Raw genomic sequence first — 17725 nt, 5'->3', positions numbered from 1 at the left:
GGCTGGGTCATCATCCACTGTGTGGACGCATCACATTTCCTCTCATCAGCAGGTGGACTTCTAGGCTGTTTAAATGGTGTAGATACTGTGAATAACACTGCCTTGAACATTCGTGTACACAGTCTTGTGTGGACACAAGTTTTCAGGCCTCTTGGGTGTATATTCCTGGGATTGCAATTGCTGGGTATGTGATAATTCTAAGTTTAACTTTTTGAGGCACTGCCTAACCTCCTTCCAGGGTGCTTGCCCTGTTATGTATTCCCACCAGAAATAAATGAAGTTTCCACTTTCTCTGCCTCCTTGCCAACACTCGTTACTGCCTGTGTCTTCATTACAGCCGCCCTAGGAAGTGTAAAGTGGTATTTCATCGTTTTTGTTTTGCTCTTCATGTGATTTTTTGCATTTGTATATCCTCTTGGGAGAAATGTTTATTCAGGTCCTTTGCCCATTTTTTACTTGGGGATTTGCCTTCTAATGGTCAAATTGAAGGGTTCTTTATGTACATACTCTAGGTACAAGTTGTCCTTTTAGATACGTGATTTGCAAACATTCTCCCTCATTCTTCAGGTTATCTTTTCATGTACTTGATCTCTGTTGTCTAGTGAATTAAATCCAATACCTGTGTCATGATTTTCAGAATGCTCCAATCAGTGCACTCTTACTCCCATTTACAATGATAATTTGATTCTTTGCCAGGCTGGTGTCCTTGCTATTAGCTGTCATTTGAGGTCCACACCTCGTTTCTCTTACCCCCTGCCTGTAATGAAGGTCACTCTTTCTCTGCCTTCCCACATTGTACCCATTGACTCTCAGGGCCACCCATTGCTGTGTCACTGCACCCTGAGTCCTCTCTGCACCTACTCCAATTGTGCAAGGTTTCCTTAATCACACAATTTATGGTATTTTTATGGTATTTCATTATTTACTGACTTTCTTTGTTTTTTTGACTAACAGCACAAGCACGAGCAGGCCTGAATGAGTTGCGAGTTCCCTGGGGCAGGAACTTTGTCTTCCTTTTCTTTTGCATTTCTTTCGGCACATACACGATTTCATTCAGGGCACGGAGGTGGAATAAACCCACCTGAATAAATGAATGTGCCCATTCTGACTTTTTTTTTTTTTTTACCTGAAATGTGACATATGAAAAAAACCTATTTCTCATTTTAGTAGGAGTTCGAGAACAGTAGACCTGGGTCCTGCCCTCTAGGACCGAATGAAACAAGTTGCTTAATGTTCAGAGCCACATTCTTTGCTAGGAATTGGGGCTATAGATACAAAGGATTAGCTTTCCTGTTGTTCCCTGTCTAAATCCCATTTTATTGTTGACATTAGAGTATATCCTAGAAAGAAGTCATCATATCCAGAATACCGAGATAAAAAAATTAGTGGGCCCTGAAGACCACATGCTCAGGGGAACATGTCTTCACAAGTATTTCTGTCAGATATTTTTATAAAGAAGCCCATACTGATATTTTGGGTGTTTTTGTTGTTGTTGTTGTTGTTGTTGTTGTTGTTTTTACAGCCAAAACAGACTTCTTTTTAAGAAAATGTTGAGTTGGGCAGCCCCGGTGGCTCAGTGGTTTAGCGCCGCCTTCAGCCCAGGGTGTGATCCTGGAGACCCGGGATCGAGTCCCACGTCGGGCTCCCTTGCATGGGGCCTGCTTCTCCCTCTGCCTCTCTCTCTCTCTCTCTCTCTCTCTCTCTCTCTCTCTCTGTGCCTCTCATGAATAAATAAATAAAATCTTGAAAAAAAAAAGAAAATGTTGAGTTGTTTGGTGCAGTTTTTATAGTATTTCTCGGTATAGAAATAATGACTCATCTATGAAATACTTTAGAACCCAGACTTTAGATTATTAATTCAAGAGACTCTAGATGGAAAATTAATGATATTTATATCTCATAACAGAAAGGAAAAAATAATCCATGAAATCAGATTTTCCTTCTCTGCTTAGAAAAAGCTACATTTATATTTTTATAGCCCTTACTAACATTATGTGGAAGTGCCTGCAGAATTTCTTATATTGGATATTGCCATTGCAATATCCATCTGAATTGTGTTTATTTGTTCATCTGTTAAAACTTGCTAAGCTCCTGCTGTGTCCCAGGAATACACAGATAAAGATAATACTGTCCTTGCTCTGGGGGAGCTCCTGGTCTCATAGAGGAGACAAATGAGTCACCAAAGAAGTCTTAAGCCTTTTTCGTTTTTATACATCATGAGATAAAATTGTATTCTGTGTTATACCATTGGTTATAATTGTGTTATTTTTATGAATTAAAATACACTTTAGGGGTCACCCGGGGGACTCAGCGGTTGAGCATCTGCCTTTGGCTCAGGTCATGATCCCGGGGCTCCTGGGATCGAGTCCCACATGGAGCTTCCTGCAGGGAACCTGCTTCTTCCTCTGCCTGTGTCTCGTCTCTCATGAATAAATAAATAAAATCTTAAAAAAATAAAATATACTTTAGAACAGCATCTCAATGTTGGTCTTGAAAACCATTGTCAAAGTATTTTTCCATGCAAGGATGCCTGGGTGGCTCAGTGGTTGAGCATCTGCCTTTGGCTCAGGTCAAGACCTTGGGGTCCTGGGATCGAGTCCCACATCAGGCTCCCCAAGAGGAGCCTGCTTCTCCCTCTGCCTGGGTCTCTACCTCTGTGTGTGTGTCTCTCATGAATAAACAAAATCTTTTTAAAAAAATTTTCTGTGCAAACTTAGTTAACATTGACTGTGTTTATAATTGAGTATCTCTTAAATAAACTTGCATTAACCTGAAGAAAACTAAAGTCTAGGTTTCTTTCTAAAGAGTGCTCCATGCATGTTCGGAGTGCAAACTAGAATTAATTTTTACATCTTTTCTTTTTTCCTTTCCAGGATTATTATATTATGCGGGGCATGGTTATGAAAACTTTGGCAACAGCTTTATGGTCCCTGTTGATGCCCCAAATCCATATAGGTCTGAAAACTGTCTGTGTGTACAAAATATACTGAAACTGATGCAAGAGAAAGAAACTGGACTCAATGTGTTCTTGTTGGACATGTGTAGGAAAAGGTAAACTGCCTCATCTTTGTTAAACAAAGTTCCCTGGAGTTAGGTAAATATCAGCCTTGAGAGTTAAATCTGAGACAAACCTGGGAATTCTAAGGAGCACTTAAGCTTGTGAGTTTATAATTAGATTGAAACCGACTAAGAAGGAAACTAAGGGAAAAATACATTTTCTATGTATTTAATTACTTTAACTTTTTTCCTAGTTGTTAGAGAACAGAAGTGAGAAACTCAAAGGTGTGGGTATTTATTCATACCTCAGAACACCTGCAGATGTGTCTAGTCATTGGTGCATTTATTTCTCCAGGAATTGATAGAAGCAGCCCCCACAGAGTTGGGGCCTCTAGCAGTCCTGGGCTCGCATATACAGAAAGGGTTTGGGTCCCAGTTGTTGGCCACCGTGTTACTAGGGAATAGAACCAGTGATTATCCCTCTCCGAAATATGGTTTTGTGCTTGCTCAGCATTTACCGATCAAAAACCAGTGCCAGAGTTTAGATATAACTCCGGATTTGAAGCAAACCAGAGAGCGGATGATGTGGCCTTCAGCTGTCTCAACAGCAGAGGAGCCCTGGGTTATTTGGGGCAAATATGTGCCTGATTTGATAATAGGAATTTTGAATCTATAATCTTAATTTATGTGTAATTGAATAGCATTCTCAGATTTTGCATCATATTATTATTTATGCTCTCTTTAAATGCTGCTTAATTTTTTTCACATTTGTATCTATCCTCCTCCCTCCTCCCTTTTAAATAGAAACGACTATGATGATACCATCCCAATCTTGGATGCACTAAAAGTCACCGCCAACATTGTCTTTGGATATGCCACGTAAGGAAATTTTGCATTTGTGTTCAAGATGCCTTCATTTTTCAATGACTTCCTTTTGATTATAGGTTAGAAGCCTAGATATATCTGTAGAAATGTAAGCATACATTTTCGTCCCTAATATTCTTAATAGGACAAATGAGTTAAGTAATTGACTTTTGCTCCTCGTATCTTGGCATCTTCTTTTTACTAAACACCAGAGCATTTAGTTCCTGCTTAAAAATTAACTTTTTTTCCCTAAGATTTTATTTATTCATGAGAGACACAGAGAGAGGCAGAGACAGAAGAGGGCTCCCTGTGAGACCCTATCCCAGGACCCCAGGATCATGACCCAAGCCAAAAGCAGCCGCTCAACCACTGAGCCACCCAGGTGCCCTAAAGATTAACTCTTTAATGAGAGTGTCATTCAAAAGGCAGAGAGGCAAGCAAATGAGGCTCATCAGTATTTATATAAGCCCCATGTGGCAACTGTTTACTTTTTAAAAATTTTCTGTCTTTTTGCTGTGTTTAAGGTGTCAAGGAGCAGAAGCTTTTGAAATCCAGCATTCTGGGTTGGCAAATGGAATTTTCATGAAATTTTTAAAAGATAGGTTATTAGAAGACAAGAAAATTACTGTGTTACTGGATGAAGTTGCAGAAGGTAAAATAAAAAATAAAGAGAAAGCTACCCAGGGTTCTCTGATAATTATTTTATTCCTACTGTTATTGTGCAGGTTTGGAATTAGTATTTATTTTTGTAAAATAATTTTTTCTAGAATGTTCAGCAGCACTCCTGTTTTGCTTCTTCCTCCCTCCTCCTTTCCCTGGTGACTGAGCTCTGTGCCATCTCTGCAGCATGATCCTGCTGCAAAGCTGGTCCCAGGCAAGACTGGAATCTCTGAAGTTTCATCCTCAGTGCTCTGTGCCTCATGCCTAGTGCAGAGAAAAAAAAAAAAAAAAAAACATCCAGAGAGCATCCTCTCCCTGGAACAGACAGATACAACTTTATAGAAATTTTGAGGCCCTAGTGGAGAAGGCTGGGTTCATTTTTTTCATGATGGACTTATGGGTTTGTTTGTTTTTTTAAGATTTTATTTATTTATTCATGAGAGACACACAGAGAGGGCCAGAGACACAGGCAGAGGGAGAAGCAGGCTCCTTGCAGGGAGCCCAACGCGGGACTCGATCCCGGGATCATGCCCTGAGCCAAAGGCAGATGCCCAACCACTGAGCCACCTAGGCATCCCGACTTAGTGTTTGTTTTTTTTTTTTTTTAAGATTTTATTTATTTATTCATGAGAGACACACAGAGAGAGAGAAAGAGAGGCAAAGACACAGGCAGAGGGAGAAGCAGGCTCCATGCAGGGAGCCTGATGTGGGACTCGATCCCAGGTCTCCAGGATCAGGCCCTGGGCTGAAGGCGGCGCTAAACCGCTGAGCCACCCGGGCTGCCCCTTAGTGGTTTTTAAATTCTGCTTTCAGGACACAATCCTAGAGGGCTAACATCATGTCTTCCATTTCCTTCTCTGCCTTTTCCTTCTCGGGATAATATTATGCTCCCATCGGGTGCTGAACAAGTACATACCCTACTATACCAGTAGACTGCCAGGTATTTTTTTGAAATGCCATTTTAAAAACCATACCCATAGGCAATTCTTTCGTGAACTAGCCCATGGAAAATGGAGTTTCATGGGTGTTCCAAAGATGGCAGGTAGAGGATAAGGTATGTGAGTATTTCACTAAGAGCTGTGAGTCACCTTTGTTTATTTTCATATTTTTATCTGTGTGTAGATCTCTTAGCTGGATCACCTGACTTAACCACTTTCCCATTTAACATAGCCAGATCTTTGACCTTCCCCCACCACCCTGCTTCAACCGGAAAAGTTCTGCTTTCATCTGTTTTTTATATTTAGCTTCTATTTAAGAATAGATTCTTCTCTTTCAGAATCTTAGTTTTACCTCTTTTTTTTCAGATAAGTAACTACATACCAGGGGCCAGATATTATTACTTTATAACTTTATTAATAATTAATAATAATAAATAATAAAAATAGAAGTAAGAGAAACTATAATTTATTCATATTAAAGAATATGATATATATGGTTTTGTAAATTTAAATTCATGTTTATCAATTGTCACAAGTCCTTGCCTAAAACATGTTGGGTGAAAACACAAAGCATGCATACAGCATAACATTTGTTAATCTTAAAACCTAAAACATTGGCATAAACTACTTACCAGTGCCTATGCATGAGTGAAAATTAAGATATGCACGGGAATATACATACTACATTGGATGGTGCTTATTTTGAGTCAGGGGAGAGGACTTATGGTGATTTAGCCATATCAGTGGTTGTAACACATTATTTCTTAAGGATATCTGAGATAAAGATGGCATGATATCTTCCTTTCTCATGGATAAGTAGTCATTTGTTTACTAAATACATGTATTTCTCAACAGAGTATAGACATAAAATTACCATGGCTACCCTTGCAGTAAAGAATATACTTCTAGATCTTTGTAAATGTTAAAGCTTCAAATATTAGGGATACGATAATAGAATTATAGAAGATAAAAGCTAAAAGGGGGCCTTTAGAAGTGGCCTGGCCCAATATTTTCTCTGTTTGCTCATTACTTTGAACTGTGCCTGGCACATAGTACATGTTCAGGAAAATAGTTGTTGAGTGCATGAGTGATACTGAGGCTGTAACTGGATTTGCCGGAGAATTCTTGACCTAAATATTTTAAACACAGATTGTGGTCTTAATACTTATTTCTTATCTTTCAGATATGGGGAAATGTCACCTTACCAAAGGCAAACAGGCTCTAGAGATCCGGAGTAGCTTATCTGAAAAGAGAGCACTTACTGACCCGATTCAGGGAACAGCCTATTCCGCAGAATCTCTGGTTCGGAATCTACAGTGGGCCAAGGCACATGGTATGGTGATGTCTGGCTTTTTGTGAGATTTTTCTATACTATGCTGCATTAAATGATGAAGGAGGTTTTTTCCCTCCTGAATAAATAGTTTTCCTCTTGATTTTGTAGTGAAAATATTTTAGCCTGGTGGGCAAACCCAAGACTAAACAACTTATGTAACATACAGTCCCTTAGATCCTATTCTGTTGTGAGCTGTTGGAAGTGTGCTATTTGAAAAATCAGACAGGTTTGGGTTCTGATCCTGTCTCTACCACTGGATAAGCACGTTACCTATAAATGGGGACAAGAAATAATACCTGGTAAGGTTGCTGGGCTTGATTGAGATCACACACGTAAATAGAGAAGCACACTCGTCAGCAAATACTACGTGCTCATAAATATTACTGAGTATTCTCTGTCTTTGACTCTTGAATCCATGAGTCAGTGAGCAAGACAGTAGAAGGTGAGGTGGAAATCATACCTGTAACTTCATTACCCTGGGTAATTCTATGTGACTTAGTGAAAAAGTAAGTTTAAATTATTGACCGAAATGAAGATTTTAGATTTGTTGTGAGTCCCAAATATCTGTATTATGTATCCTTTACTGTAGATAATTGAAAATTGTATTCGTTGAACTTCTATATAATATCTTTCTTTTCCTAATAGTCTGTTCTCTAAGATATATTTTTGGTAAATATGTTAAAGCACATTAAAATAAAATGCCACAAATATAGTGTCTTGGTTTTTCAGATAGTTGGATAAGTAATTGAAATGAAAAAAAAAAAAAGAAAGAAATTGATTCTTTTCCTTTAAAAAAGCCCTAAACAACAATAGTAACAAAATCATGGTGGTAAAAATCAACAGTAAATACAACCTTTATGAAATGAAACAAAGAGAGCATTTCTTTACTTGCTGTATGAGATGCTGCCGAATTCATGAATTGCCTGCCTAATAAAGCCAATTAGGACTTCGAATTAAAAAAAAAGAAAGAAAGAAACCTTAGACATAGGCTCATCCAATATTTTTATCTGTTTGTTCTTTACTTTGAACTATGCCTGGCACATACTAGGTGTTCAGGAAAATAGTTGTTGAGTGAGTAAGTGATACTGAAAACATCACTGGATTTGCAGCATAGTTCTTGGCCTAAATATTTAAAACATAACGAAAAAATTGTGGTCTTAAAATAATACTTAATTCTTATCTTTTAGATATGGGTAAATGTCACCTTACCAAAGGCAAACAGGCTCTAGAGACGTGGAGAGTTTGTCTAGAAAGAGAGCATTTTTTTTTTTGTAACAGATTTGGTATTTTTTATGTTAAAGAGCGCAAAGTGGTAAAAGGAAAAACGTTAAGACTCTCTCAGTTAATCATCAAAGGATGCAAATTCAGCCTACACAATTGAGAATATATTAATAATTAAGGAACAAATACAGAAAATGGTAAACTTAAGTAGTAATTAGAGAAAATAAAATTAAAACTATGTTAGTACAGTTTTTCCTTTTTTATACCATCAACTAGGTACACACTTTGAAAATTAATGTTACTTCATTTTGGAAATGTTATGGTGAGATCTATTTATATTCTGTATAAAAGGAGATGTCACATGTGTGAGGGACCATCGAATAGCTGTATCTAATAATCCTAAAGCATTGAGTACATATATATTCGAAATAATGACTATGATAGAAAAACAATAAAACCCAGAAATACCACAGATACTCAAGAGTAGTGGAATTGTTCAAAGTAACAAATATTCAGTGACATTATGCTTTCTTAAAAACTGTTTTCATGAAGATTGAGGCAACAGTGAAAATGTATTTACGACTGTATGGATACTTTCGATTCCCACTGTGAAAGTTACATATGCAGAGGGATGAGAACTATAAGGAAATAGTCAATGAAAGATTCTTATTTGCTTGACCAGCAGAACATGGGGCTTTTTTTTTCCTCTTTTTTTAACTGCATGCATATGTGTCTGTGTGTTTTTCAACAATGTGTTATAGAACATTTGTAAGCGAAAGCAGAAGCTGAAGCTCTCACTATATTTTGTCCCATAAAGAACAATTGCCTGTTGCTTATGAGAACACTTACCAAGCACTTCTCAAATAAGTTATTCTTTTTGTTCTTTTTCAGAACTCCCAGAAAGTATGTGTCTTAAATTTCAGTGTGGCGTTCAGATTCAGTTAGGGTTTGCCGCCGAGTTCTCCAATGTCATGATAATCTACACGAGCATAGTTCACAAGCCAGCCGACGTGGTGATGTGCGACGCCTATGTCACCGATTTCCCTCTTGTAAGAACCCCCTATCTTCTTTTACTCAAAATAGGACGGTATAGCGTCACTTACTAAAGACTAAACATATGGAAACTTAAAGTTGATGGTAAATTTAAAGGAACTAAGAATACATACATATATATTCCATTTATCTAAATACTTATTTGTATTTTAGTATTAGTCTGTTTTTCATATTTAATATATCTTATATTACATTTAAAAACTAACCCCCCAAATATGCTACATTTATCAAATTTAGGAATGGCTAAAGTTCACCTAGGAAAGAAGCCTTTAATTTCCTTAGCCCTGAGGAGGATATCAAGTGTGAAGAAATAAAATTATAGTATATTGGAAGCATAGAAATTTAGTTGTTTTTTCTGAAAATTAAGATATCATCATTTATTTCATTTATTTCCGTTGGCCTAAAGAAGCCAATAAATAGTGCTCCTCTTTCCTACATGACTGTAGTAAATTGAGAAGTAAGCAAGGAACAAGACAAATCCAGAACATCACCCTTGCTACTGATAAAGGCTTCACAGAGGACACTGCTTCATGTGAGAGCAAACGGTCCAGCCCTGGACCCCAGATTAGACAGGTCTGTCTACCAACCCTGACAGCGCTGGACTCGCTTGGGCCTCCTGGGCATTGGGCAGGGGGAGCCTGAGGCCTTCTCTCTGAAGTTCCAGAACAGATCTCCCGCTCTCAGCCAGGGCTTGGCTCTTAGAGAAGAAAAAGGGAAGGGCTGCCTGTATGTACACGTCCATTTATTCTTTTTAAATATATGAATCATGTAAATCCCCCTACACCTTCCCAAAAGTGTTGAGTGAGCAGGAAAAGAATCCAGGAGTCACACACTAACAGGGCTGGAACCCTAAAGGAAGCTCAAGTGGGCTAAGAAGTACTCCTAGGGGTAGTTTGAAAGTAGCCTTGCAGAGCTAACTTTTTAAATGTATCTGTGCACAATTTAGAATTCCTGTTAGACTCTAGAATGTCGTTCTTACAGTTTCTTTAGTCCTAGCAAAGGGCTCACCTCTCAGGCCAAAATTTCATAAGAGAGCAATACCTGTTCAGATAGTATACTGTCATAGACTACGTTGTGACCTTAAGTGATTTCATTAATAACATCTGCTGATTTTCACAGGATTTAGATATTGATCCAAAAGATGCAAATAAAGGGACGCCTGAAGAAACTGGCAGCTATTTAGTATCCAAGGATCTTCCCAAGCATTGCCTCTACACTAGGCTCAGTTCGCTGCAAAAATTAAAGGTTATTACTTGTCCTGTTTATAACTACTAACTTAATGAAAGTTAAGTTCATGTTGGTGTGTGACAGTTGTATTAGTTTATAGATGAGCTGCTTCATTGGTATTAAATTGAAGTAGAGGTAAGTGATACACAGTGCGTCTCATCAGTGACCCTTGCAATATTCTGTTCTGTCCCTGGTAGTGGCCTGAGGGTTTTTGTGTGAGAGCACATGTGATTACTCTCCACATTTTTGAAAACTTAGAGATACAGAGCATGGTCTGCTTTTAAACACCTTCGCATCGGGCAGCCCCGGTGGCACAGTGGTTTAGCGCCGCCTGCAGCCCAGGGCCTGATCCTGGAGAACCAGGATTAAGTCCCACGTCGGGCTCCCTGCATGGAGCCTGCTTCTCCCTCTGCCTGTGCCTCTGACTCTCTCTCTCTCTCTTTGTGTCTCTCATGAATAAGTAAATAAAATCTTAAAAAAAAAAAATACCTTTGCATCTTCAAGTAATCATTTCCTAGTTAAGGAACAACACAGACTATTGTCATCCCATTCCTAGCTAATCTACCTGCAGTCTCCTTTGTCTTTGAAATAACCCTAATGATCGGATTCAGTGGTATTTCTCCACCTGGGACTGTGGATTATTATTTCAGGTTTTTTAAAACAGCTAAACTTCTGGCCTAGGTGTACAGCCAGATTTTTTCATTAAGGGATCATTCTCCATCTTCACTAATAGGGAAGGGTAAGTTTCCCAACCCCCACTGCTTAGAAAACACATTTCCACTGTTCACCCAGAGTGTGGTACAAGGTCGCTGTGACTCTGGCTGCTGTCAGGAGCAGGATCTAGAATTCCACCAGTTGAAAGTACTGAATGAGGGAAAGGGAAGGCAATTATAGCGGGCCTTCCTGAGTGTGGGGAAGGGGTAAACGGGCCTTGGGGATTTGGAACCTGGGAAAGGGAAGTGAGAGTAGCTGCTGTTGTTGTGTGATCATGTGTATTTGTATATGTCAGTAAGTACTCTTAAGATTGAGATGCTTTCACAATTGATACAAATAATTGTCTTTTCCTTTTCAGGAACATCTCGTCTTCTCAGTCTGCCTGTCATATCAGTACTCAGGACTGGAAGATACTGTAGAGGAGAAGCAGGAGGTGAATGTTGGGAAACCCCTCATTGCCAAACTGGACATTCACCGAGGTTTGGGAAGGAAGACTTGCTTCCAAACTTGTATTATGTGTAATGGACCTTACCAGAGCTCGGCATCCACCTCAGCAGGAGGCGGCCACTACCACTCGTCTCAAGACTCATTCCACGGGGTTTACCATTCGCACCTTGGTAACTCAAGTAACATCTTGCCATCAGATGGCTGTCGCTGCAGCCGGACGGCAGATGCATTTATGTCAAGTCACCACACCCACCACTATCCATGCCAGTTCGGTAGGAGCAACGTGCCAGTGGAGACAACTGATGACGTGCCATTCAGTCTCTCTGAGGCACTCCGAATTTCCGAAAAGTGACCTCCTTGTTGTTGGAAGTTGTCATAATTACCAGATGCCTCCTGTGCAACAGGACTGACATGAAGGGAAGCATCATGAAGAAGCAAATACCTATTCGAAGAGAGAGATTAGTAAAGATATTTCATGGCAAACTCAGGACTTTCAGGTGTTGGAATTATATTATTTACCCTCTTCCTTCTCTCTTAGGAGCTGATGAATTGGTTGACTTGTTTTGTAAGGGTAAAGGATGGATGTGTATATGTTCGTGTGTTTATAACAAAAATATTTTCATTTTGAGCACTCTGAAGTAAGAATGATGAGAATGATGTTATTGTAGAGTGAGTCATTGTATTTTTAGAATCAGGGCAAAAAACCCTGGTGATGATCACACTTAACCCAGTTTCATCAGTGGGAGAAACAGATGGAGGCATCTTGTGTACTTTAGAGCTGGCACCAGAACTGAGACCTCCAGGTTTCCATTCCAGTGTTTATTCCACTACACGCTACCTTCCTGACAGGTTCTGAGACACATTTTACATTTGTAGATGGATTTAAAGATAATATGTAAATATGCAGGTCTGTATATAATCTTAGAAATGTATAAACTTTAATTTGTGATTATAGGACGTCACTGCAAGCATCAGTTACGAGGTTGGTATATAAATCTTATGTAGAACAGGCGGAAATTTATGGTTCCTAAGGTCAGGAAAGCACATGGAAAGGTGACGAAATGTTTGTCTGTCTTAGAGCAAGACCGCAGGATGCTTCTGCCACTGAATAATCTTGGCAGCTGCTTCTCTGAATCTTACCAACACTGGATATGTCCTCCTTGATAACATTTTTTTCCCTTCTTTTTTTTTTTGGGATAACATTTTCTTAATGAATTTTACATTTTCTTAATGAATTTTACTGGCCTTAAGAGAGAATCTTACCACCTTTTGTCCTACCTAAAGCAAGTTAAAATGGCAAGTGCCAATAACAAACATACTGAATTAGTAATCTTAAAACATTCCACAAAGAAAATACCAGGCTCAGGTGGCTTCGCTGCTGTATCCTACCAAACATTTAGAGAATTACACCAATCTTTTGCAAACTCTCTCCCAAAAATGCAAGGAGAGAGAACACTTCCGAACTTATTTTATGAAGCCACTATTACGCTGATACAAAACCAGGTGAAGACATCGCAAGAAAACAGATCAAAAAGTCATCAACAAAATACTAGCAAACTGAGTCTGGCAACATAATAAAAAGGATCATACACCATGACCAAGTAAGATTGATCCCAGGAATGCAAGGTTTGTGTAACATCCAAAAATCAATGTCAAATGCAAAAAATTCTCATTATTCACAGTAGTTATAATCTAGGAAGTCACAATGAATACTGAACCAGTGAATGCAGAGCCATTGCTCCTAGGGGAGATGTGTGTGCACGTGTGTGTGTGCATTCATATCTCAAATAGATTATATATAATCTTAAATCCTGAGAACTATTTATCCTGGTGTATATTGTTTTATTTTACAAAGAAAATGAGGTTCAAAAATATTAAGTGACTTCCTGAGGCTACCCCACTTATAACTGCCACAGTTGGGATTCATACCCGTCCAGCTGGCCCCAGAGCCAAAGCTCACACAGCCTTGCCCCTGGCCCCTCATCTTCTGGTCATGTCTGGGGCAGAGCTGGAACAGGAAGGTGAACCATGGCCTTGTTCTCCCCCACTGGGAACATGCATATCAGTGAAACTCAAAATTTTCATAGGTCTGCACATATCTATGAGTGATCATTAAAGTGCTGACAGTTTTGATTTGGGGATTACACATTTTACAAATAAACTGGTAAATTCACAAATATAGGCTCATAAATAATGAGTATCAACCATCCTATATTCATAAAGGACCAAACTACTACACTGACTTGCTTAATAGCTGCAGAACATATAAAATTCACCCATTCATGATTAAAAATAGTTAACAAACTAGGAATAAAATGGAAATCCCCCAATATGATAAAGAGCAACTACAAAAAGCCCACACCTAACATCATTATTGGCAACAAACTGAATGCTGAATGTCCTCCCCCTAACATGAGGAATGAGACAAGGACATTCACTCTCGCCCCTTCTATTCAACCTTGGTTCTTGAGGTCCTGTCCAGGGCATTTAGGCTAGAAAAAGAAAAAATCCTACGGGAAAGAAGGAAAACTTCACAGATGACAATCTTATTAGATAGAAAATTCTAAGAAGTTTCATTTGAAAACTACGAAATGAGTTCACCAGGCTACAGGATAGAAGATCAATATACAAAGATCAGTTTTATTTCTGTGTCAGCAGCGAATGTTCTGAAATTGAGATTTTTAAAAGTTCTATCTACAGTAGCATTGAGATGAATAAAAACTATACAACATTGTTGAAAGAAATTAAAAGAAGACCTAAATAAATGGAAATACATTTTGGCTCATGGAGTGAAAGACTTTACATTGTTAAGATTGCTCCCAAATTGCTCCACAGAGTTACTGCAGTTCCTATCAAAATCCCAGCTGGCTGGTTTGCAAATATTGACAAACTGATAAAGTTTATACAGAAACCCAAAATTGATAAAATCCGCATGGAAAATACAAAAGCCAGAACAATCTTGAAAAAGAACAAAGTTGGAAGATTCACACTTAACCAATTACAGAAATTAACTACAAAGCTACAGTAACCAACAGTGTGACACTGGAATGAAGATAAACATGGATTAAGGGAATATAAAATATATCTGAGAATCCAGAAATAAGCCTATAATGTTTATGATCAATTAATTTTTGACAATACTGCCAATAGCATTCAGTAAGAAAGAGTAATCTTTTCAACGAATAGTCCTAGGACAACTGTATAGCCAAGTGCTAAAGAACCCCCCCCCAATACTACATACAAATTTCAACCCAGAAAGGATCCTATACCTAAATATAAGAGCTAAAATTGTAAAACTGACAAGAAAACATACAAGTAAATCTTCGTGACCTTGGACGAAGCAGTGGTTTCTTTTTTTTTTTTTAATTTTTATTTATTTATGATAGTCACAGAGAGAGAGAGAGAGAGGCAGAGACACAGGCAGAGGGAGAAGTAGGCTCCATGCACCAGGAGCCCGATGTGGGATTCGATCCCGGGTCTCCAGGATCGCGCCCTGGGCCAAAGGCAGGCGCCAAACCACTGCGCCACCCAGGGATCCCGAAGCAGTGGTTTCTTAGCGACAACACCAAATGCACAAGCAACAAGGAAAAATAAATAAATTGGACTTCCTCAAAATGACTCTTATGTTTTAGAGAACACCATCAAGAAAGTGAAGAGACAACCACAGCACAGGAGAAAGTGTAAAAATCCCGTCTGATAAGGTACTTGTATCCAGAGTATATGCAGAACCTCCTATAATGAGCCACGTATATACTAGTGCTTAATTATGGTTACTGTAGGGCGGTAGCCAGTGAACTGCCCAGTGGGCCTTCTGTAATGATGGAAATGTGTCCGTGTCCTCCGCTGGTGTGCTACCCTCCAACCCCGTGTGATAACTTGAACAATGGAAATCCAGCCAGTGGCTTCCATACTCAACTATGCAGTTGTTTATCCTGTATATTTGAATTTTTTTAAGGCATGTATTTATAATTTTAAAACATTTTTTAAACTAACAGTCGTGTATTTTTTGTCTCTTCTATATGCCAGTTGCTTTATAACATTAGAGGGCTTTATACATCAGTAGAATTTAGGAAGGGCAACCCACCGATACCAACGACAATGGGAGGAAGAGATTAGGATAGTAAAGGCTCACCTAAATCCAGAGCTAATATTTGATCCTGGGGAAGGGGTATTTTCTGGAAAGTAACTTCAAAATCCTAAAGTTAGCAATGATAAGTTACATGTTTTCTAATTTTAAGAAAGTTAAGTCAGGGGCGCCTGGGTGGCTCCGCTGGTTAAGCGTCTGCCTTCAGCTCAGGTCATGATCTCAGGCTCCTGGGATCGAGCCCCACAATGGGTTCCCTGATCATTGGGGAGCCTGCTTCTCCCTCTCCCTCTGCCTGCTGCTCCCCCTGCTTGTGTGTGGGCTCTCACTCTCACTCTGTCAAATAACTAATAAAACCTTTAAAAAAAAAAGTTAAATCAACACATGGATCATCCAATAGAAAACATTAGTGATATCCAGCTGAAAGTGAACAGGCCAAATAAATCACAACCTTGAGAAGGAAAGTCTTTAAAGGATGCTGACATACAAAAGGGACAATAGCAGTCAGTACACACACAGTATAGACCTTTCCTGGTCCCCACCCCACCCCCCCGTGCTGATTACTTTTCATACCTCTTGCACACAGAGCAACCATGAGGTGGTCTCTTCAGTAGTCAAAATTGTTTTTGACTTGTTAGACTCTGTAAATCCAATCACGTAGCCACAGCTCGGATCATCGACACACTGACACGTAGATCCGGCACAAGTATGGTATCAGGAAGAGATCTGATTTTTTAACAAAAGGCCTAATAAACTTTAAATTGTTTCCTCTTATTTGAATATTCCCCCTAGTATTTTTTTTTTTAAAAGATATTATTTACTTATTTGAGATAGAGCACAAGCAGGGTGGGAGGGATAAGGGCAGAGGGAGAGGGAGAAGCAGGCTCCCGGGTGAGCAGGGAGCCAGACTCGGGGCTGGATGCTTAACCAACTGAGCCACCGAGGTGCCCCTCCTCTAGTATTTATCTACTGTCATGGCTTTTAGCTATTAACTAATGCCAAACACTCAGAATTTGCACAATACTTTTAGGGTACCTGGGCGGTGCAGTTGATTAAGCATTGATCATTTTGGCTCAGGTCATGATCTCAGGGTCTTGAGATCAAGCTCTGTGTTGGACTCTGCCCTCATGGAGTCTGCTTGAGATTCCCTGCCCTCCTCCTCGTGCTCTCTCTCTAAACATTTTTTTTTGTTTGTTTAACTTACACACTACTTTTGTGCAATTTCGACCTGTCCTTCTATTTTGACATTGTGGGCTTTATCCAGGCCTAATTAAAAAATATGTTTTTAAATACTTTTCCTTATATGACCTACTTTTCATATTGATAAAAAATTAGTCAAGAACAATACCCAGAATATAAGAATGTTTGTATAAGCATATTTAATTCTTTTTGCAAGTTGACACCATTAAAAACACTTCATTTTTAAAATTTTTATTTTTAAGATTTTTATTTATCCATGACAGACACACAGAGAGAGGCAGAGGTAGAGGGAGAAGCAGGCTCCCCGCAGGGAGCCTGATGCAAAACTCGATCTCAGGACCCTGGGATCACCACGTGAGCCAAAGACACTCAACCACTGAGGCCCCCAGGTGTCCCCCCCCCCATTAAGAATATTTCAGCATCGGACACAAAGTGTGACTTTACTAAGGAGGAGTCTGCTCGTCCTCACCACCCAACAGTAGTGTGGCTTGAAGTGTGCCCTACAGCTTGTCTGTGCTTCTGTTTATCTTCTAGTACTTTACAGAACGAGCAGCACTGAGATGCTAAATCCTTTCGAGAGCCAGCGCTTTGAAAAGGCTCTTCCTCCTTGGAATCTGGCTTTCTCAAAACCATAGCGGTCAGTACACACACAGTATGGTGTGTATTATTTGTTACTAAAGTGCTTCCTACAAAGTACTCTTAATAGTATTGGCAATGGGATGCCTGGGTGGCTCAGTGGTTGAGCGCCTGCCTTTGGCTCAGGTCATGATCCCGGGGTCCTGGAATCGAGTCCCACATTGGGCTCCACTCAGGGAGCCTGCTTCTCCCTCTGCCTCTCTCTATAAAAAAAATAAAATCTTTATTTAAAAAAATAGTATTGGCAATGTAGTATCGCCTTCTTTTTTTTTTTTTTTTTTTTTTTTTAAATTTTTTTTTATTTATTTATGATAGTCACAGAGAGAGAGAGAGAGAGAGAGAGAGAGAGAG

General features: G+C 39.2%; 1 protein-coding gene across 2 annotated transcripts in view; it reads left to right on the top strand.

Annotated features, from left to right (window-relative positions):
* Positions 1-17638, top strand: part of LOC129514541 (mucosa-associated lymphoid tissue lymphoma translocation protein 1) — a 62983-nt gene extending 45345 nt beyond the window's left edge. For both annotated transcript variants that reach the window (XM_055333204.1, XM_055333203.1), the window contains 7 exons: positions 2874-3051; positions 3802-3876; positions 4386-4513; positions 6643-6792; positions 8905-9062; positions 10186-10311; positions 11366-17638. In XM_055333204.1, the coding sequence (XP_055189179.1) occupies positions 2874-3051; positions 3802-3876; positions 4386-4513; positions 6643-6792; positions 8905-9062; positions 10186-10311; positions 11366-11806 (1256 nt within the window). In that variant the 3' untranslated portion in view covers positions 11807-17638. The remainder of the gene's footprint in view (positions 1-2873; positions 3052-3801; positions 3877-4385; positions 4514-6642; positions 6793-8904; positions 9063-10185; positions 10312-11365) is intronic.
* Positions 17639-17725: the final 87 nt, after the last annotated feature.

Source organism: Nyctereutes procyonoides, unplaced genomic scaffold, assembly GCF_905146905.1.
Source record: "Nyctereutes procyonoides isolate TBG_1078 unplaced genomic scaffold, NYPRO_anot_genome, whole genome shotgun sequence".
Taxonomy (NCBI): Eukaryota; Metazoa; Chordata; class Mammalia; order Carnivora; family Canidae; genus Nyctereutes; species Nyctereutes procyonoides.
Note: the sequence above shows the minus strand (reverse complement) of the source record. Positions and strands in the feature narration are given on the sequence as shown.